The 21,412-nt window shown below is 34.5% G+C and overlaps 3 protein-coding genes and 1 pseudogene across 3 annotated transcripts; 2 read left to right on the plus strand and 2 right to left on the minus strand.

The window, feature by feature from the left end:
* Nucleotides 1-93: 93 nt before the first annotated feature.
* LOC113497942 (beta-1,3-galactosyltransferase 5-like) lies at nt 94-2,059 on the minus strand. Its single transcript, XM_026877770.1, has 3 exons — nt 1,099-2,059; nt 530-835; nt 94-443 (listed from the first exon to the last, which is right to left on the minus strand). Exons 1-2 carry the CDS (start codon nt 1,835-1,837, stop codon nt 561-563), a joined length of 1,014 nt encoding a protein of 337 aa, XP_026733571.1. The 5' UTR covers nt 1,838-2,059; the 3' UTR covers nt 94-443; nt 530-560.
* Nucleotides 2,060-2,375: 316 nt separating this feature from the next.
* Nucleotides 2,376-6,794, minus strand: LOC113497940 (zinc finger protein 567-like). The gene is made up of 8 exons (XM_026877760.1): nt 6,331-6,794; nt 5,191-5,929; nt 4,726-4,874; nt 4,231-4,355; nt 3,787-3,904; nt 3,208-3,329; nt 2,766-2,903; nt 2,376-2,474 (listed from the first exon to the last, which is right to left on the minus strand). The coding sequence occupies exons 1-8, from the start codon at nt 6,439-6,441 to the stop codon at nt 2,435-2,437; spliced, it is 1,542 nt and encodes a 513-aa protein (XP_026733561.1). The 5' UTR covers nt 6,442-6,794; the 3' UTR covers nt 2,376-2,434.
* A 739-nt stretch (nt 6,795-7,533) lies between these two features.
* LOC113497939 (MAM and LDL-receptor class A domain-containing protein 2-like) lies at nt 7,534-15,402 on the plus strand. Its single transcript, XM_026877759.1, has 10 exons — nt 7,534-7,929; nt 10,102-10,284; nt 10,637-10,801; nt 11,368-11,538; nt 12,042-12,168; nt 12,625-12,793; nt 13,262-13,388; nt 13,897-14,037; nt 14,298-14,729; nt 15,195-15,402. The coding sequence occupies exons 1-10, from the start codon at nt 7,878-7,880 to the stop codon at nt 15,380-15,382; spliced, it is 1,755 nt and encodes a 584-aa protein (XP_026733560.1). The 5' UTR covers nt 7,534-7,877; the 3' UTR covers nt 15,383-15,402.
* A 1,123-nt stretch (nt 15,403-16,525) lies between these two features.
* The window catches only part of LOC113498167, a 51,560-nt pseudogene continuing 46,673 nt past the window's right edge, over nt 16,526-21,412 (plus strand).

Raw genomic sequence — 21,412 nt, forward strand, 5'->3', positions numbered from 1 at the left:
CAGCTGTGGAATAAAAAAAAGAAAAATAATATTTTTAATAAGTTTCTTATGTATTTTTTTAATTTATGGGAAAATACTGTAAATATATATAAAATAAATACTTAATTCGATTAAAAAAAAACCAGTTCCTATTCATTATTAATTGTACTATAAAATACACACCATATATACAACAATGACTTTTAAATATTGTTTTAATATTTAGTCGACTTAAAATACTGAAAGTGACATCATAAATTAAGTAAATGCAATATAAGGCTTACTTATAACGCTTCCACTGCTTTGCAGTCTATCATTATAACACCTAAAATAGGTTAATACAAAACTTATAAAATAAATCACTCTATATTGTTTGTCTTTTTAAAACTACACAAAATGCATAGTGCTATAGTAATAAAATATGACACCAATAATTTAAAATACATTGTTAATAAGTTAAGGTTTTAGGCCTGGGATTGTGACAATCTAAACATGATAAAAAAATATTAACAGTTGAAAAGATTTTAAAAATCACTTAAATACTTTTGTTCATACATCAAAGTGTGTATGGGAACCTAGAATTATTCTGGAATAGCTTTCCATATTTCCATGATTCTGTCCGAAGTCAAATCTGGTGGTCCCAGTACGAATGGTCCAACATACTCCGGGCCCAACACTTTCAACATGTTAACTTTACCTTGACTTAATATTAGGCTGGATAGTGAGGTTCGAGGTATGCCGATCTTTTGAGCAATCACTCCAGTTATGTGAACATCATCAATCCAGAAATATGGTGTTGATTGAGCAGCTTTCAGTAACCGTGGTACTACATCCTGTGAGTATAAAATGGCCCAACCTGGAAAGTATTACAATATAAATCTATTAATAAGTTCTACGATAATATAAAAGATCTGCACAATCCTAAGATTTATTTATTTTTAGTGTCTTCCTTCCTTCACCTGGGCAAAATTGAAACCTGCATTCACTATGCATGGAAGTGCAAAGCAACTATGTTAATTAAATTGTCATAATTGAAAGTAATACATTGCCATAATATATGGAGCAATGGAAATGCAGCAATGGATAAAAATGTGATTAGAAATAACATTGAGAACAGACCTGCACAATATGTTGGATAATAATGAGCAGCATATTCATCACAAGTTACCATCCATTTAGATTTTTGCGACCTCTGTACTTTAGCATGTTCTAGAACTTGGCATGTTATCAGGTCTCTAGCCCCCCATGGAGACAACTCTCTAGTCAAGAAGTGTCTCATATGCCGGGAATTCACCACAACATCGTCATCAGTCTTCAAAATATACTTAGCCTTCGAACAATGATGCACAATCCATTTTAAACCCATTACATGTTTGTAGGTCATGTTTCTGTACACATCTATGAAGTTTCCTTGAACTATATCCCCAAATTTCATACTCTCATTCTTGATTTGGTTAGAGAGAGTCAAATTTTCTGACTCGCCCATCAAAAACACGACTCTTGTTGAATCAACATTTCGTCCCCAAGTACTGCGTATTATCATTCGGTTCTCGACGTTATTTGGGTTTGAAGATATAATAATCATAAGCAATAGACCAGCAGGGTAATCTCCGCATGGTTGTGGATTAATTTTAAACGAAAATTTGTTTAAATTTATCAATTGATCGTATTTATCATCAACTGCGCATTGAGTTCTGTTGTATGGCCCCAGCACACTGAACTGTGGGTCTTTTATTTGTACTATGTTAGGCGTTGTTATAGTATAATACTTATAAATGAAGGAAAAGGCACAAATAGAAAATAATATCTTGTGAAGAGTTATCATTTCAAGTTTTTCACTACGCTGTCCCTCTGTCATAGCAATAGTTTGTAAACAGAATTTGGTACGAATTATAACACGATTTCGTTCTATATTAAAAACACATTACACTGGTTAAAAGTTTTACTTTCGTGGCAATATTACAGCGAGTCCATTATCAATAACAAGAGCCAGTACAAGAAACAAAAAAGCGACAATTGCCGAAATAAATATAAATTATAGAAGTGTTTTAGTGTTAACTTAATGTCAACTCGACGTTTGACTGATAATTTGGTAAACAAAAAACGTTCAGAAATCAACGAGGCTAATGTTTTGGAATTAAACTGAAATGTAAGATAAGAATCATTCAGACCTATAACTGTACAAATACTTAAAAGGATTTACATGTCACTCATTATTTTTATGTTGTTTACGGCTTCACCAGCCTGGTGTCATTTTAGTCTTCATTTTGGCATGAAGCGGTAACAGACATAGTATACACTCATACGTTTTCCTAACACTCATTTAGCTACTTTCGCTAGTGTGATTCTTAATTTGTTAATACTTTGGGATGTTTATTTTAAATAAAATAAATTAATTACAACTACAAGATCATTTTATTGTAAATCTTAACAGATTTTCAATACTTCTTAAATGTCATCCAGGCTGGATTGGTGAGGTGCCACCAGCATGGTGCCTGAGAAAGAAAAAAAAATATTATAAATGACTTCCAATCTTGCTGTAATGCCTAAATGATAAACAGAAAAATAAAAGCCAGTCTCTCGAATCCCTGACTTCTGTGCCATGGTTCGTGTCATCATCATTTGTTCCATGAGCATAGAAATTTATTCCGTTTGTGGATATTGTTTACTATTTATAAATCCATTGTTTGGTCTGTCTGTCAGCCCATTATTCTCAAGCTAGGTGCGGCTGTATATGAGAGGGGAAAAGGTTTCTTATTAATTATCTTTTTACATTAGTTTTTTACCTTCTTACGTGCCTTAGAAGTGTACTCCTCTGCGTATACCGTTTCCCACAAACCGTACAGGCGTGACTCTTCTCGCTGGAGTGAGAGCTCATGTGGACCTTCACATTGAACTTCTTGGCAAATGTCTTGTTGCATATGCTGTGGGGGTTATATTACTTTTATAAGTATAAAGGGTGGTAAAGTATAACTTATTATGGGGCTGCGGCCGATTACGTACAATTTAATTCTTGGTTCGCCGCCATTCGTAAAGATAAACTTTTAAAGACATTAGCGTTCAAATTCTAGGTAATAGCTATCTTACACACCATGCAGTTTTTTGCCAGTTCTTCTCGATGAGGATGATATTTTGGCACCGCGAACATAGAACATAAGACTATATGTGTAGAGCGACTGGGCATACCACAATTTACAATTAAGTAATATTAAATGTCTATGAACTAACCTGCAGGAATATGGCTTAACACCGGAGTGCATCCGATGATGATACTTGAGCTGGTCTCCACTCGCCAGGATCTTCCCACAGAAGTCGCATAGAAACTCCTTTTCCTTGTTTATACCGTGTTTCTGTCCAAAGTGAAATGATGACGTCATTAGCTAACGACAGGGTTAAAAAATGCATGCTGTGTGGATTAGAACACGTCCCTATCCATACTAATATAAAGGTAGAAAATAAAAAAATGGTTTTTGGGTATAAGGGGTTTCAATATAATAATCGCGAATATTTGTTGCTCACGCAAAAACTACTGGATGGATTTTGAGGCCACTTTGCAGTAATGTAAGCTAGATTTTATCCCGGCTCTCCCACCACCGCGGGCTGTAGACTGAAGTCCACGCGGATGGAGTCGCGGGCAACAGCTAAAGCCTACACGCGGTATTGGCCAGACTTCGATAATCTGAGAATTTATTCTCCAAGTGCCCACCGAGTACCGTCATACTCACACTGGATGAGCAAAGTCTTCAGAACGGAGACTCGTGTACCAAGTGTCAGTATTCTCTCAAAAAGGGACAAAATATATTTTACCTCTAAATGTATGGCTAGACTGTTGGCACTATCGCACTTTTGGTTACAATGCACACAAATGTATCGCTTAACGCTGGACGTCTGCGGGTGCATGGAGGTCTTGTGGGCTGTTAGATACCTAAAATAAAAAGATAAACACAGTTTACTAATGGTTTAAAGAGTGTAACGTGTTCGTCCTTTTTTGGGTGTCTTAACTGAATTTGAAGTTAAATTAGTAGTTAAGGTATCTTTGATTTCTTAACCGATTGTAAAGTATGGTGTATTTGCAGAACATATAAATCACTGCAAGTGATACTGGAAATTGAATTTTGAAAAAATAAAACAGTTTTTATAAGAATCAATCTTTCATTTTGTTGAAGGTAGTCCGTCATATATTATAGTGTCTTTTGAGATTATGCGTCTTTTGTTAGGGAATCAAAATTACAAACTTAATGTATTTCTAACCTGTCCATATGAAAAGCTAGACCACATAGATCGCAGGAGAATGGCTTCAGTCCGTTATGTATGTTCTGGTGTTGCTCGTACCATGTCTTAGCGTGGAAACCCTTACCGCATTTCTCACATGTATACTGTAACATATAATAGAGTTTGGTAAGGGGAAGAATCCTTTTTCTTTTTTTTTACGACCCCCGCACTAAGGCATTTAATCCTTGTGTAGCAGGGGTTTCTATTCAAATCCTTGTTTGATCAATGGCAGTAGGATTTTTAAATAAAATGTCTTTTCCTTTTTCATGATTAAGTTTGAGGTACAGCAAAAGAAACCTAAAAGGTGCTACTTGCGAGAGGAAATCGTTTTTCTCTTCGACTCCTTTTGAATTATTATTTACAATTTTACACTTACCAAGTTAGAAAAAGTCTATAAGTTGTAAATTACGTTAAATTATTTAGTGAAAAATAGCAGCTAAAATTGATCAAAGCTCACTATAAATTTTGACATACTTTATAAACATCGAGATGTCTATTCTCGTGTTCTTTCAGAGCGCCTCTGTAAGCGGTGGTGTACCCACATTTGTGTGAGCACTGCAGCTTGAAGCCGTTGTGTGCGCGCGCGTGCCGGATTATCTCCGTCACGGTTTTGTACATTCTTCCTGAAAAGAGAAGATAAATGTTTTATTAACGACTCGCCACAGGCATTTAATTGTTATGTCACGGGGTTTTTGCAAACTCTCAACTCAAATGGACGCCTGTGGATCATATGAATGCTCTTACGCCACGCTGCGATCGAACTCACATGTTGCGCACAATGGAGTGAAACTCCTAATGACGCTAATCATTAGTTTTACCTCAAGGAATTAGGGGGGAATCTTATTTAAAGTTTATATGAGAATTGACTTAATGCATGAGGCAATCACTGCCATTCAATGTTAGGGTAATCCTTAAACCAACTAAAAGTAGTTATCTTACCACAAATCTTACAAATCAATGGCCTCTCATCTTTATGAAGACCCAAATGTATTTCCATATCCTCAATGCTATCACAGATCATCCCACAACCATCACATTTGTATACCACAGTACCCTCATCACCATCAACAGAATATGTTACTTTATTCAGCATATGGTTATCATGGTAATGTTTTATGAGATCAGATTGTGACTTACAGACGTACAGACAAGTTAGACACGTAAACTGTTTGAGTGCGTCTGAAGTTGTGTCAGTACCATTCTGCGGTTCAATTTTATGATGTTTTTGTGGATGTGTTTTTGTTTTTTGCCTCTTAGGTTTTCTAGAAGCTTTTAATGGTGATGTCTTATTGTTTTTTATGGCAGATAGGGTTGTGTCTTCATCAGAATTGTGTGATGTGTCATAGTTGTCTGTATCCATACAGATTTCATTCTTAATATCATCATTTTCATTGAATTCATTGAAATTATTCTCTTTTGTGCTATTTGTTATAGGTTTGTGATCTGCATCTTCATTTTTAATGTATTCACTTTCACAAAATATTAATCTATCATTTTCTTCTTTTATATTTATTTTATTTGCTAGTTGTGGACTAAAAGCTTCCATGGAACCATTGTTTAGGTATTGTTGTAATTTTTCTTCACTTTCTTTTACTTTTAAATAGTATTCGTATATAATTGTTATTTTGTCTTCACATTCTTTGCATGACTGGTTTGGGAGGGAATCTTGAATTGTTATCTGTAATAAATAGTTTAAATATACCAGGATTTTGATGCTTAGAGAAATTAAACATTTCAAGATAATCTTGAATTCTGTAATTTAAGCTATAGTATTTAAGAGAATATTTTGGTGAATAATGTTTTTTTTTAAGATATAGGTTTTGCTAGGTACTTTATTAACCTATTATTAAACTTTTATTCTACAAAAAGGTACTTTTAAGTGCTTAAAAGGTAAACATTGCCTCTATTTGATTTGAGTTTCAGAATTGTAGCTGAGTAAATAGAGGATAGAAGACACTTTAAAAGGAGAATAGAAATGGATTCATGTTTATACACTTGTTTAAAATAACAGTCAGGTAGTTACTTAAAAAGTATACAAATAATTACAAAAGCGACGCATTATTTTCGTCAATCACTTACTTGTATTGACAAACTTGACTGAATTTTCGAGATAACATCGCTTTCTGCATGTAATTTGATCATATTATCTTCATTAGATACTTGTAAGCAAAACCTGCACATACTTTCCATGTTAATTATAATGCAATGTTTATTTGTTTTTGTTAAACATTAAGAAAGAGTTGATACACCGTCTGAATTTAAATATTATGATTCAAAGCAGCTTTTTATTTAACTTTCTTTACCACTTAAAAATAAATTAAATAACGTACAGTATTTTAATTAAATTATTAACGCGAAATGAGAGTCCGAATTTCCGAAAAGCAACTCGTAAGTCGTAAAGTTTTGATTTAAGTTTGACATTAAGGATATATAATGTTGCCATAATATGATTTAATTTACCCCAAAGCTAAAAATCTTTTATCGTTACTTTACCTTATATTCTTGAAACAGTAGGTTTTAATTATTTTATTATCTCGACCATTGCAGCCATATTACCGTACACATATAAATCTTATTAATTAATGCCACTATTTGGAGCGTTATTTAAAACATAAATTTCCATTAAGAAAGGAGAATCATACAATCAAATTCTGTAAAAAAAAACTTAAACTTCTTTACGTTTTCCACAAGAACATAAAATATTTGAATGCACTAAAAATATAATAAAATTCAAAACAGAACTACGGCATGTCTTGTTATCTTTAGTATAAGTTTGTGACACACAAATGATTAATTGTTTGTCATTTCCTGATGGATTGTAGTAAAATCCTAAAAGTCCCGAAGTACTATGAATCATTTTCGGTCATTCCACAAAATTCTGTTTTTTGAAATTTCCAAAAGTTTCAAGAGTATTGTTTAATGATAAGATAACAATTAATTTGTTAATCTGTTTGTACAGAATACAATGTTTGCTGATAGTATTAAATGGAATATCGGTGGAAAGTCAAAAGGAAGCGTCCACTGATAAAATATGTGCATCCCGTTGAGAGCAAAGATTAAATAATTAACAGATGTCACGTTGTCCTATTTACTATTTAGTAACTGATTAATTTGTCAAGTAAATGTAAATAACACTATTATCATTACGATCTTGAATATGCTGGAATGAATAGAATGCTTAAATATTTTTTTTTCTTCCTAGACAAATTACAAGCTATCGTAAGTATTTTACTGGGTGCTATCGAAAAAAAAACCAAGCTCTATTATTACATTTAATAGTGTTCTTAGTTTCATAGTTACTCTTATGTATTTCTTATTTCTCTGAATATATCAAAACCAGAAAGCAGCAATAATTACATTTTTGTCCTTTTTTGTATTCCTCTTATCTCTTTTTGTGAACAATAGCCTCTGAGTATTATATTCGGGAGCACAACAGTCCCCTCGACTAGTCTGCGCTCGTATATATTCTTTGTTGGTCCTGATTGAACTAACATAATTAAAACAAACATTTTAAAATGTGTCGCAACGACAACCAGTCTAGTCTGAAAATATGAAGTGACATCATATTTATTTATTATATTTAAATAAACAAGGAAAGAGTGGACAACCAGTAAACTAAGTGCAAAATGATTTCAAAGTGTATATTTTTGTTATTTCTAAACGTTCTTATTGACGCACGTGAGTACTTGTTATTAATTTTATAATCTTGACTTTCAGGAATTTGTATTTTTCGTTATTTCTTTATGTTCGTTTGTTTTGTGGTCACAATTTGAAAGCAACGTTGTATGTACTGCTTTGAAATATGTATTAAAAATGCATGCAAAACTTTGCTCATAGTACTTAAAAAAGAATAAAATACTCGTTAGTTACTAAGTATACTATAGTATTGCCTGTTTCTGACCATGGTTCGCTAGAATCTGCTTAGTAAATTCAGATATATCATTTCGAACGTTTGAAGTTTTATAAATTAAATGTGCAATAGGATATGGATGTATCAGGAAGAGCAACAATAATAAGAGGCTAAACATATCGATCGCACAATCGTTTTAATCGTCAGTATTTACAGAAGTATTTTATTTTGAAAATACATTCTGAACTTACGTTGAAAACTTAAGATGGTTTTGGGCAGTTCTCCACAAAATATTGATTTTTGTATTTGCAGTAAATTAACTAATTCCTACACCTCCTTTCATTGATACATAATTATTTAAAATAATTATGGTATTCCGACTACCGAGTTAGTGCTTAGTTTAGTTTTATATTGAATTCGCTACCAGCAATTATTTTCGTTTGGGCATTATGCGACAGCCTAAATATTAAGCTTTAAATACATTTACACTCTAATACGGTAGAATACTACAGTTTTGGGACATATTATTTGCATGCAATACTTGAGAACGGACACAACATTTTACAATAGGGTAAATTATAATAAATAACATCTGAAATTCATTACTTATTAAGTGAAAATTATTTCACTATGTAGGTCCTGACAGAGTTGTCTTTATTATAACTAAGTATTTACCTGTAAGTACAAATGCTCATCATTTTTCCTGTCTACTAATTTCCTGAACAATTTCTGGCCACGGCAACTATGACATAATATAGTGCACAAGCGTGTGCGCCAATACTCTCTTTTTTTACTCTCATAGCCATCGGATAAGGTAATCTAAAATCACTAGAGAGATTGGGCGCAGGTCCCACATTTTTACGCACCTTCCGAAACACGGAATTTGTGGTATTTATTTCTAAAACGCACAAAACATTCGAAGGTTTAGTGCGTGCCTTGGAATCAAACTCAAGACCATTGACTTAGCAGTCCTGCGGTTTGACTACTAGGCTATTACCTCTATTATTTTTCCTGTATGACATTAAGGAAAAACGTTTTGTGATAAACCATTCAATTAAATATTTTTAGCAATTACTGATTTGGTTATTTGATTGTATTTATATTTCTATTGCGGTATAATGGAATTCGATACTATAATAGTCGAAACTTTTTAGGATAACTATACACCGCTAGTATGAAAAACCCGGTCATAAAATTGGCCGAAATCTGAAAAATCTGTTTGAATTGAATGTTCTCCTATGGAAACTCATTATCACGAATATTTCGAGTCATTCCTCCATCGTTGCAAATGTGGATTATGGGATGAAGTTTCGAGACTAAATCAGATATACAAAATACAATAATAAATAATTACATAAACTTAAATTATTTGTATGTGTTAAAAATATGGTTTATACATTTTATCAGCCGGACGCACGCTCTTGACGGTATGCGTGACATCAAACTTCCGTCCTCATGGAAATAACAGCGTAGGTGTAGCTTCAGTTCTCAGTTGTACAAAACTTATGCTCGTCTTAAATAACCCACTATATTCATATTATTTTTCATCAAAATTATTATCGGACAAACGAAAAATCTTAAAAACGCAAATACATTTATGAAATGGGCTGATTTTCATGTGATAACGATATTGCTCTGGTGAGAAAAAAGCAACAATTTCCTTCCTTTCTATTAATTTTTTGACGTCTCTTAGACAGTAGGTAAATTTGCCACTATAAAAACTCTAGTTGTCACTCCCGCAGTGCTATTTCAGCCATCAGCGCAAGTTTTTCTCACCAAAAGCGACACTGCTTGGCTAGCAAACTTGTAGATGCTATGTAAACTTCTCTAAGAATAAATGATAAAAAAATGGCAAAAGAAACTAAAACGGCTGCTCTTTCAGTCGTCTGTCATAGATGACTCTAAAAAATTTAACGATTCTTATATGTCAATTAAGTATACCTATCTGCCAACATAATCAGGTTAAAAAAAAACATTTTACTTTATGAATTCCTTTTCAGAATTTACATATTACCGCCAGCCGTCACCATGTCCAGTGCCTCGTATACTTCACGGCAGAGTCCGAATGATGCGCAGAGGGAACCTCATTCGGTATTCTTGCCTCCCAAGGTACATCCTAGTAGGCAACAAGTACGCCACGTGTAGAGGCGGGCAGTGGGATGTCCCTTCACCTACTTGTGTTAGTAAGTATTAGACGGATATTATTTATGGTATGAATATAGGATTAAAAACTATAAATACTCACGTGGGCGGTCTTATCGCTAAGAGCGAATTTTGTTTTGTACAATGCTATGCGTTTTTATGAAATTATTTACTAATTTATAAGATGAGTGTATTTTATTTTCAATCGAATCTTGGTATGTTAGCAATACAAGAAAAACATTATACATAAATTCTATGCCCCACAAATAATCTCTTACTTCTTCTGTGCTAATGACTCTTTTGCTGCATTAAAAGTTTGAGAACTGATCACCACCTCCTATGATTAGTGATTTCAGATTCCAATATTAAATATGTATTCAACGTATTTTATAGAGCCAGGCTGTCCACCAATCGGAAATGTGCCAAATGCGGTAACTATGGCTTCTCACAACGATTCGTGGTTGGTTTTCTTCTGCCTGCCTGGCCATCAGCTTGTTGGATCCTCTGTTGTGTACTGCGATGGAAGACAATGGAATTCGACAGCTCCAGCATGCGTTGGTAATATTATTTTTTGATTTTACTCCAATTTATGACCGACTGGATCTATCTTCACCATTTGATTTCAGACTGTTACTCACTAAGTAATTTCAAATTAATTCCCGTAAAAAGTGAGGTCAATGAAAAAATCATGAGCGGATTACCCTTGTTTATTCACTCAAAAATGCGTAATAATCATAATTATATAAATAATAGAAAGTTTTCAATTACCCCTTTTTAGGGTAATATTTATTTTCTTGCAACACAAAATATTGGTTTCAATTTCTCAAATAATATATTGAAATTTCGTAAAAAATGGATCACTCTACTTCACAATCGAGGTTAAAGAAATAGGTTATTGAACCGAATTAAAATCATAATTAGTGCCCTCAAAAAAGAAAGAAAAGGAGATTGTTGAGCTAATATTACAGGAATAAAATGATCACAATTTTATTAAAATTATACTTAAAGAAAACTATAGTCACTATAGTTAAAAAAATAGTATATAAATAAAATTCCGACGAATTTACGTGAACAAGACTATCACTAAATAGGTACTATTATAATCAATATTTTTCATAATACAGATGCAACAGCGAAACCTGCAACGGCATGCGACTTCGAAGATGAAAACCTTTGCGGCTGGAAGCTGGACGACCTTCATGACTTCGACTGGAGACGATGGAACAAGAAGACTCCTTCAGCCTTCTTACAAACGGGTCCTGCTACTGACCATACTTACGGGAAGAATGGAACTGGTAAGCAAGAGTGGCGAGACGAGGCCAGAAGCGGGCTTTGAGTGGAGATGTCAACCCGTCCGTTATGTGTCGCGGGTTCGATCCCCACTTAGACAAGTATTTTTGTATATCACTTGTTCAACATGGTTTTTAGTTCCTGACAATGAATAATTATAACATAATATGTTAGCGTTTGGGCGTGCTAGAAGTATGGGCGCCCATACGAAGATTATGTATCTGAAGTATAGCATATATGCTTGAAACATTACATTTCTCAAGCCATCGGGTAAAAAAACAGTTCAATTCAAAACCCCGTATCCTCATTTCTTGATTTCTTGAACTATTAAGCAGTCACGCTGCCCTCGGCCAGGGATTATAAACACTGCGTACTTCGGATTCCGGAAGAAGTCCAGAAAAAAGAGGCGATTTGTCCCCTGAGCTACAACGGTGTCCATGCGATCGGCAGCAAAGAAGCAGTTTTCAAGCTATTATTATTTCTTTTTTAATGGTTGCTCTTTTTCTAGGTTACTACATGTACATCGAGAGTACGGGTCGAGTTGAGAACGAGACAGCCCGCTTGATATCACCCGTATATGATAATGACATGGCTAAAGATGGCTGTTTCATATTCTTCTATCATATGTTCGGGAGGTCGGTTTTACAAAAAGTATTTCTTAAAAAGCTGTCTAAGCATTTTGGGGTGTCGGTATACGTAATTTGCAAGTTTCTGAAATTGCCCGCCACACTAGGCCTACGTTCCTTACAGTCTTTTTCTTATTTAATGATATTTTTTTTATGAAATATTAAGCTAATAATAAAAAATAAACCCCAAATTAGAAAAACCTATACTTAGTTTCAGAAAATATTAACTAGTGGAAACAATAAGCTATTTTTTTGGTCCATCGTGTAAAATAAAACCATAACCATGTTTTGAGGTAGAAATTTACTCTAAAATAGTAATTATAAAAACTCTAAATAATCCCAACATGTAAATTTAAATACATTCTTTGTTATTTTTCTTACTTTCTTGAAAGGCACAATGCAATCAAACTTCTGTTCTACTCAAATGAAACTTTGTTTTCCTTTCAACACACTTCCTATTTCCAGGAGTATGGGTGGTCTCCGAGTATACCAGAAGCCGGAAAAGGTGTCTCTCCCTGAGGTGCTGAGGGGACCAACGCGAGACCGCTACCTGCTGTTCGAGAAGTGGGGGGACCAGGGCAACGAGTGGTACAGCGGTGTCTCCATGCTGTCAAACTTTACTGATGATTTTCAGGTGCATTTGAGACATAGGTTTTCATTTTGCCCATTTTTTTATTGTTGAAGAAGCTATGAGCTTTAGAATACCGATTGGCGATCTGTGATTGGGGATATATAAGCAACTGTAAAAATGCAAAAAAGCCATTTATGAAAATAAGGTTTCTTCCTCCAAAGTTCTGTATCTTTTTCAATTTCTCTCCAGGTTCGCCCAGCAGCGATATCTTGCGCAGCCTAATTAAAAAAAACTGTAAACTTTTTGATTGTCAAAATAATGGCCAACACCCTGATTTGTTAAACTGATTGGTCTGCGCAACGCTGGGCTAACTCACCTGTGCATTTTGCGAGCCCATGGTCCGTTCCAGGTTAAGGATTTTCTGATGGTGTATGCTTTTACAAAAGTCAACGAGGTTTAAATTTCTACACAAAGCGATGCAAAGTACGACTTGACGATTCATTTTAACTCTATATTAATTTCCGGCAACAGATTGTGATCGAGGGCATCAGAGGAGCCAGTTTTATGAGTGACATCGCAATCGACGATGTTTCCATTCAACATGGGGAAAACTGCACCAGAGCTATGGTGGAAGCCAGCACACCACCTACAGTTTCAGGTACATAACCCAATTGATAAGTCATCTTAGTTTTTCAATTTGCCGTATAAAATGGGTAAAAACAAAACATCAGGGGTTTCACAAACATTCAAGTCACATGCACAATACACCCAGACATAGGACAAGCATTGAAGGATCGCAAAAATGATTGCTCTACGCGGACATAGCACCCAAGACACTTCGATCGTAATGGATCGAGCGGGCCATGCCATTTGCAAGTGAAAATTAATTTTGACTGGCCTGTTGTTCTAGCGGTTAGTGACCCTGACTGCTATATCAGAGGACGTCGGTTCGATTCCCACGCTGGACAAATGTTTGTGTACGTGCACGATCATTTATCCTGTGTGTAATTTATCTATACTATGTGTTTTTAGAAATATTGTTTTTCAGTTGTCTAGTACTCACAATACAAGTTTTGCTGAGTTTGAGACAAGATGGCGTTGTGTGAAAGTTGTGGAATATAATATAAAAACAAAATAACTTACTTTTTTCTTTATCTTTTCCTTAGAATCGTGTGTCGGTCGCTGTGATATGTATGGTTTCGAGCACGACATGTCGCATCGCGGGTGCGGCTGTGAGATCTCATGCGTGGTCGACGAAAACTGTTGCCCCGACTTCTTGGATGTCTGCGCGTTTAATATTAGCAACAGTAAGTATTATGAAACTTCTTTACTTATCATTTAATGAACAAATGTGATCAATACTGATTTACTAATCACCCACTTTAGTATAAATGTCATGGTATGTTTGTACGTAAGTATATATTGATTTGTGTGCACGAGGTGCAGGTTTGATTCGAACGTAGGCTATTAGCAATTTGACTTATTCAAAGCTTTCTTCCTTCTGTGTATTTAACAAATGTTGTAAATGATACCTTAGACGTTTTAATAATTTCACCATTTTGTTCAGACGATGAAGATACAACCCCAATCGCAAGCTCGGACTCACTACCTCAAACCCAAAAACTAGTCGCAACAACAACCGAAACGCCACCAACAACAACCAGCACTACAACATCAACAACCACTTCTACAACCTCTACAACTTCAACTACATCCACAACTACTAGAAAACCAACGACGAGAGCTAAACCAACAACTACTAGGCGTACAACTGTTCCTACAACCAAACGTCTTACAACCATTACTACAACTACAACCACGGCTAGACCGACTAGGCCAGTGGTGAAGACTACAACTAAATCTAGCAAACCAGTAGCAAATGTTACTAAAGTGACATACAGAACAACTCCGGTGTTGGTTTCGACATCCTCCTTTACACGAACGACGGTACGTCAAGATTTGGTGACGGAACATGTGAAGAGTGCGCCGAAGAACAAAGGTGAGCTATTATCATAATAGATACTTGATAAGGACAAGAAGTTCTTGTAAATGTAAGTTATATACAATATTCAACTGATTCTATCTCAAATACTTCGAGAATGAGGTTAAATTAATGTTATTAGGTACTTTTCTGTTCCTTTTTCTAAAAATTCTCCTCCCCGCACTGGTCTTAAGCAGGAGCTAGATTAATAGTAATTCAACGATTATAACCCTTTTTCTCAAAAACGAAAATATATTTTTTGTTCTTCTTTTTATCTTGGTATACATCCAACTAATAATTATGACCAAAAATATATCAGAATATTTATTCAAATTGTCTGGGTGTATGGCTGGTTGTTGGGTTGAGGAGGACAGATAGACAGTGGCTTCTTGTAAAACTCTGGTACTTAGCTGCAGCCGGTTAAATTGGAAGCCGACCCCAACATACTTAGTGTGACCATGATGATTTGTTCTTCCTATCCAGGCATATCAAACGTGACATCAATAGTGACAGGCCTGTTGGTGTCAGTGATGTGCGTGGGCGCACTTTGTCTCGCGTTCTACCTGAAGCGTACGACGCGCGGCATCACGACGCTCGCGCGGCTGCGCGGGCGCACCAGCAGCGATCCCGAGGTCCGCTATCTCAAGACCGATATTGATGATATTGATTAAATAAATTATTTTTAGATTATTGTCTGTTTTTTTTGTTCTATTGTAAGAAAATTTCCTTGTCAAAGCATATAAACACCCATATAATTATGTTTAAAGCTTCCTTACATGAGTACTTTGGCTTGCTCGGCCATAGTCTTCATTTTTTTTACCGAGTTCCTTCACACAAGAATTGAATCCTTATGTCGCGAGACATTTCACTGAAGTTATTAAAGTCACACGCACAAAGATGACCAGACTCGGGGCAAGCATTCGTAGATGACCTACGCTTCCTACGCGGGATCGAAACCACGACATGTCGCCATCAGTGGGTCTTGACGTGGTGACCTCAACCACTCTCCTATAAGTGTAGTAAAATTCTAGGTAATTTTGGATTCTACTTAATTTAACCATGGGAGAATAGTGAATAATAATCAAGGTTGACAAACATCAATTGCAACTGCTATTATCTGCATTACTATTCTCCGTAAAAATATATTTATTTGAATTGTAGTCTTCCCTCTCTGGCAAGTAAAAAACCCAGTTAGTCAATAATCCTTTTATTACGAAAAAATATAATACACATAGATTTACAAGAAAAGAAGGGTAGCAGAACAGATTATGTTATAAATAACGAGGTTAGAAGTACGGTTCAAACTATAATGAACAGTTCACTATCTTTCACAAGGTTACTACCATAGATACGACAAAATAACCTTGTAAATAAACTATTATAAAAGCATCACTTCTAATCAGCCCTTTTAACCCAAATTGCTAGACGTATGAACGAAGAGGAACCCACAGCCTCTAATGTATCTATAAGTACTAATTAGTGGTTGCCAGCATTTGATGTAGTGCACGAACTGGGTACAGAATATACGTAGGCGTTGTACCTAAAAGCCTCCCTGAGAATGTCAAAGAGACCTTTTACCTTTTTAATATAATATTCAAGTAAAGGTCACTTCGCAGACCCCGTAAGATCGTTCTAGTAATTAGGTCCTGCCACACAAAATAAACTCCATCGAAAATATGTACAAACAAATGTAATCAAGTCCAACATAAATTAAACCAAACAGGTTGCCAGGTAACATAACAAAAATATATTTTTCGTTATGGCAACAATTTCTGAGTATCGCGGAAGCGCGGGCTAATATGAAACAGTGACCTCGTTTTTATGTTACCCCGTTAACACAATGTCAGCGGCAATGGTGGCGCAGCCTTCGCGGACCTTATCGCGCGTATCGACCCGCCGCTCGGCCGCCATCTTGCCGCGCGCATGCGCCAAACGAATGCGACAACACTGACGTTTCTACAAACCCCAGTATCACTCCGAAATTTGCGGAAAACTGTAAATAAAATTGTAAATAGAATTTAGACAAGAAATCGTGATATTTTATATTTAAAAACGTAGTTTAAAAAGCTATGTCAGTGTGTGAATAGATTCTGATACGAGTTCGCGCACAGGGGGACGGTTTAGAGGTAAGTTAATTTCGCGATTATAAACTAAGGTATTTTTAAATCGAATTATTGTATAACAAATTGGATTTTGTATTTCTTAGAACGTAGTTTTGCTATAAAGACGATTAGATACGTCGTCGGCGTCTTCAGTTTTATGTAACAGGGTAGGTTGTGTATACCTATGTATATGTGAAGTGCGGTACTTGACTTCATTGTGTGAATTTCGATAAAAAGTTGATTAATATCGCGTAGAATTTTATTGGAGCTTCTTTATGGAGAACATTTAAGGTTATTGAATAAGTTTAACAAGGTTTTTGATATCGAGTTATTTTGTTTTGGAACGTCCTTGCTTCGAGAATTTTTGGGTCATTACGAATTGCTTGTATGATCAAAAGGGGATTCTGTTGGTTTATATATCGTAAAACAATATCTTCTGTAAACGTATTTTCTATGTTATTATATCCTAAATTTATTGTAGAGTTGTTTTAATGAACAGCTTCTTTCATTTGTGTTTTCAGAAAATCTTTCTTACTTTACGTCTACACACATTTTCTTTTCAGGCATACGGTACATTTGTTTCGGGCGAATTCAATGAAAAGTAATATCTATTGAAGGTTCCTGGAATTATAACTTTTGTGGTTATAGGAATATAAAAAGGTATTTTATTATCTACAAGGAATAATACGTCAAGATATAATAATACGGCGAAGTATCTATTTGCCTTTTATCGGCAAATTAAGGCTTTTATGATTTTTGCAGAGTTATGAAACGTTTCCTATAATTTTGTTGTTATTATATTATTTTCTTTATAAAATCTTTTATGTAAAAACGGACATACATATGTGTTATTTAATTATTAAGATTAGTTTTATAATTTATTTAATATTACGTAATTCACATATTCATTTTTACTTTTCTTACAAACGTGAAAGTACGTATGTGAGAATGTTTGTGACTCTTTAACGCAAAAACTGCGTGACCAAATTTGAGGCAATTTGGTATAGAAATAGATTATAGCCTAGGATAAAAAGAAATGAATTCGTCTTACAAAAACAAGTTTATTTTTTATATCGATATCGATCTAAACAGGCGAAGCCGCGTGCGACTTACTAATATAAAATGAATTCCTTTTATTTGAATATTAATTTCATATTAGTTATGCATCTTCCATTCTTTCTCACTACTGAAAAACAATTTTCACGTTTCAGTTAAATAATAATTAATGAGTTACCTAATCAATGTAAGTAGGTTCAAAGTACTTTGGTAAACGCGTGTGTCTGTTATCGCGTTTCCTTTATAAATAAATATAAGTTTTACATTTTGTTTATCGCTTATTTAGGTTCAATTTTACGCTAGAATAAGCAAAAGAGTGAGCAGGGGGTATTGACGGAGAGATCCTTGCAAAGTTGTAGGCAAAAAAAAAATAATTTCTTTCTTCCTACTTGTAAATTAATGATTGATTCAGAACATGATTTTTATGCATGAAGTGCAGGTTTGAGTCCAACGCAGGCAAACTGACTATACGTACCAATGTGACTATATGTACCTTCCTAATTATTCGATTACGTGGTTTCTTAGAATATATTTAGGAACAAAGATGACAAACTCAAGAGAAACAATTTATCCAAATATGGGAATCTGAAATCGCTACCCGCATTGAGATGGCCTGGTGATCATTTCTATAAACCTTTCCTATACGGAAAGAGGCCTGTGCTTAACTGAGGGACATCTAGGCTGAGATTATAATAGCAACAAATCCTTCATCGGAATCTGAACTCAAAGACAACCTACTTAAAGTTCGTAATTGACTAAAGGGTTAAAAATCTAAGCTACAGTTTCTTTTGAATCACAAATGATCAAGGTCGTAGCAATTCGTAGCACGCGTAACCAGTGCTACGAGTCTCGAGGAAAATGCTCATCTTACATTTAACTATTTTGTCTTTCTACGCGCGGATTGGTGTTATTATTTTAATTGTGTACTAATTTGTTTTTTATTAAAACCTTCTTTGAGAATAAAGGAAATAAAAAGATATTGTAATAGGGAAAAGTTAGTAATTTTAAACAGTTTGTTTTAATGTTTTAAATTCTGGTATAAATATGACTACATATCTTTTTTCGTCTTTTTTTCCTGTAATTATTTCGTGAGGATGTTAGTAACTGAAATAAACCAGTAAATGAGGTCATCACATAGGACGTACGAAAAAATATATTTTAAGAAGAGATTTCAGCAACAACAATATTATTACATAAACATTAGTGAGATAATTAGGCATATTATCATCAAAATATATGATAAGAATACCTCTTCGGTACTATATCAAATTCGTCTCAAAACATATTTAACATATAACATTAAGTTACGAAAATGTACTTTAAGTAAGATGTATCAGTTTTTGGATAATATATGGGGTTATTAAGTATAATAAGCCGAGGATCTTATATTTAAATAAGGTATTATAATGTATAGGAGGGATGGAAATAGCGTTATATGTTTTGGAAACTTTAAAGCTCTGAAAAGGGTGGATTGAACTTTATATATTGGGTAATTTAGTTTCGTTTTTATTTTGAGATACAGTTATTTTTTTTGTGAATATGAATTAATATTCATAATTCAATACTCAACTATGTTCTATTAAAATTGTTTAAAATTTGTATTAATAAAACTCTTTCTTTTCAATTTTATTTGTAGAAGTACAGTCAATACTTCACACAAAAAAAATAATGATTAACGTACAAAACTGCTATGAGCTCAAAATTGGTTCTGTAAGTCGATTTAAAGAGTACCATTGTATGTCGACATGTACCATTGTATGAGACAAAAATAAACAAAAACTAAACCAGCACCACCAAAAAGACTACAAACTCAATACACAAACAAATCCGTACTCTATAATTAAAGGAGCATTTTAACACAAGTCTACCATTAACTACTCAAATTTTATTCAAGAGTTCTCGATGGCATCAAATATCAGCAAAGAGTCTGAAAGGTTTTCCAAAGAAACCCGAGACTGTATTTCTTGGCATCCAGCCGACTTAACTTAGAGGATTAAAATACTCTTGGCTGAGTAGACTAGGCAGCTGCCACGTCGCTTTAGTTTCCCCCTATTTTTAAGTCGAAAGGTCAAATAGTTATGTAAGGGGGGAGTTCTGCCTTGAACTTTGTCAGTTAGATATCTTGGGTTTGTCTTAAGTTTATGGATATTATGTTTGTATTTAAGATGACAGGGTAAAGTGATCGATTCAGGTTGTTGTTAGTGTTATGTGGACGTTAAAAAAGTTGTACTAGGTCCTTTTTCTAATAAATCATCATATATTTGTTGAGATTTTAAGCCTTGTATCGCAAGGGGTTTAAAAATATTCAAGGAAGTTGTACAAAAACACGTGGACCTGGAACAAGCCTTCAAGGATTGCACAAATGCTTGCACTTCGCGGGGATTGAGCTCACGGATAGTAGGTTTAACGTGGCTTTTGAAAACTGATGTATTTTTAAATTTACTTTAACTTCAAACCAACATTTGCCAGGTTAATGAAAATATATTACAGGTTATTTTTATCCAAGTTAATATGTAATAAATTGCATGTGAACTCTAAATAAACGATTAATTGTTATTTTCATCGAAGTCCAAGCATAGCCTACCAGAACCTTTCCCTACAGAGGAAAACTACAAACAGTGGTAGTTTAGCTAATAATCTAACGATTAGCTAAGACGCATCCATTACGTAGAGGAAAAGCTTTTCTTCAAACAGATTTGGTACACACAGAACAATGATTACTTAACATATTACTAAAACTCGCCACAATTTGATAAGGACTCGCATGACTGAGGAAGCCGTACAAATAGCCTAAGAATAACAATAATTTGCTTATGATAGTTACTGAACCTCTATGTTTATTTCAGACAGATAGGAGGACAGACGGATAGACAGAGGAGCTTCAATAATATCGTCCTGTTTTTAGGCTCTAAGGCAGTTGCCCGCCATTTTTAATTCCTTCCCACGAATAGATATTGATAAAGTTTTTCCGTAGCTTAGTTCTAAAGATATGGTAAATTCTATCATAAATTTGTGCGTTAAATTAGTTTGATGTTGAAATAGGCTTTGTGTCATGGCAGTAAGGTTAATTTTCGCGTGCGTTACTGTATGGCTAAAAATGAAGCAATTTAGTGTTGCCGTGGCTTCGTCAGACGTTTCATTTTATGCCAATTTCAACGAACACATTTTGGCAACACTTTTCATATATTACGTTTGTATATTTGTGAAAAACTTTTTTTATAAAGGGTGTAACATTTTTGCATTAGAATATTTCGGGTTTACATTTCGGTATGTTGTTTAATTAAAATACTTGGCCTAGAAGTTCGGGATAGGGTATCCAGGCTGTCATTTGGAATAAGGGAGACATTTAAATGCATGCGAAGTTTTGCTCGTTTTGTATAGAGACCATACCATGTCCTACGACATTTTATATTTTACTGTGAATTTTGTTCCGTTTCTTCTCCAAAGCTAGAATACTTAGAATGCATTAAGTAGGTAGAGCGAACGATTCAGGACGCTATCAGTGTTATATTGACGTTCAAAAAGTGCTACTTAATCTTCTTT

Source organism: Trichoplusia ni, chromosome 10 (assembly GCF_003590095.1).
Source record: "Trichoplusia ni isolate ovarian cell line Hi5 chromosome 10, tn1, whole genome shotgun sequence".
Taxonomy (NCBI): domain Eukaryota; kingdom Metazoa; phylum Arthropoda; class Insecta; order Lepidoptera; family Noctuidae; genus Trichoplusia; species Trichoplusia ni.

Bases quoted from the DNA above. Each gene is read 5' to 3' on its own strand.
- LOC113497942 (XM_026877770.1), bottom strand. From the start codon at position 1,837: ATGACAGAGGGACAGCGTAGTGAAAAACTTGAAATGATAACTCTTCAC. The intron at 836-1,098 runs GTCTGTTCTCAA...AATACTTTCCAG, and splicing joins TTATCCAACATATTGTGCAG to GTTGGGCCATTTTATACTCA.
- LOC113497940 (XM_026877760.1), bottom strand. From the start codon at position 6,441: ATGGAAAGTATGTGCAGGTTTTGCTTACAAGTATCTAATGAAGATAAT. The intron at 5,930-6,330 runs GTAAGTGATTGA...TATTTATTACAG, and splicing joins AGTCAAGTTTGTCAATACAA to ATAACAATTCAAGATTCCCT. The intron at 2,904-3,207 runs GTTAGTTCATAG...TAACCCCCACAG, and splicing joins GTTAAGCCATATTCCTGCAG to CATATGCAACAAGACATTTG.
- LOC113497939 (XM_026877759.1), top strand. From the start codon at position 7,878: ATGATTTCAAAGTGTATATTTTTGTTATTTCTAAACGTTCTTATTGAC. The intron at 10,802-11,367 runs GTAATATTATTT...TTCATAATACAG, and splicing joins GACAGCTCCAGCATGCGTTG to ATGCAACAGCGAAACCTGCA. The intron at 13,389-13,896 runs GTACATAACCCA...TCTTTTCCTTAG, and splicing joins CACACCACCTACAGTTTCAG to AATCGTGTGTCGGTCGCTGT.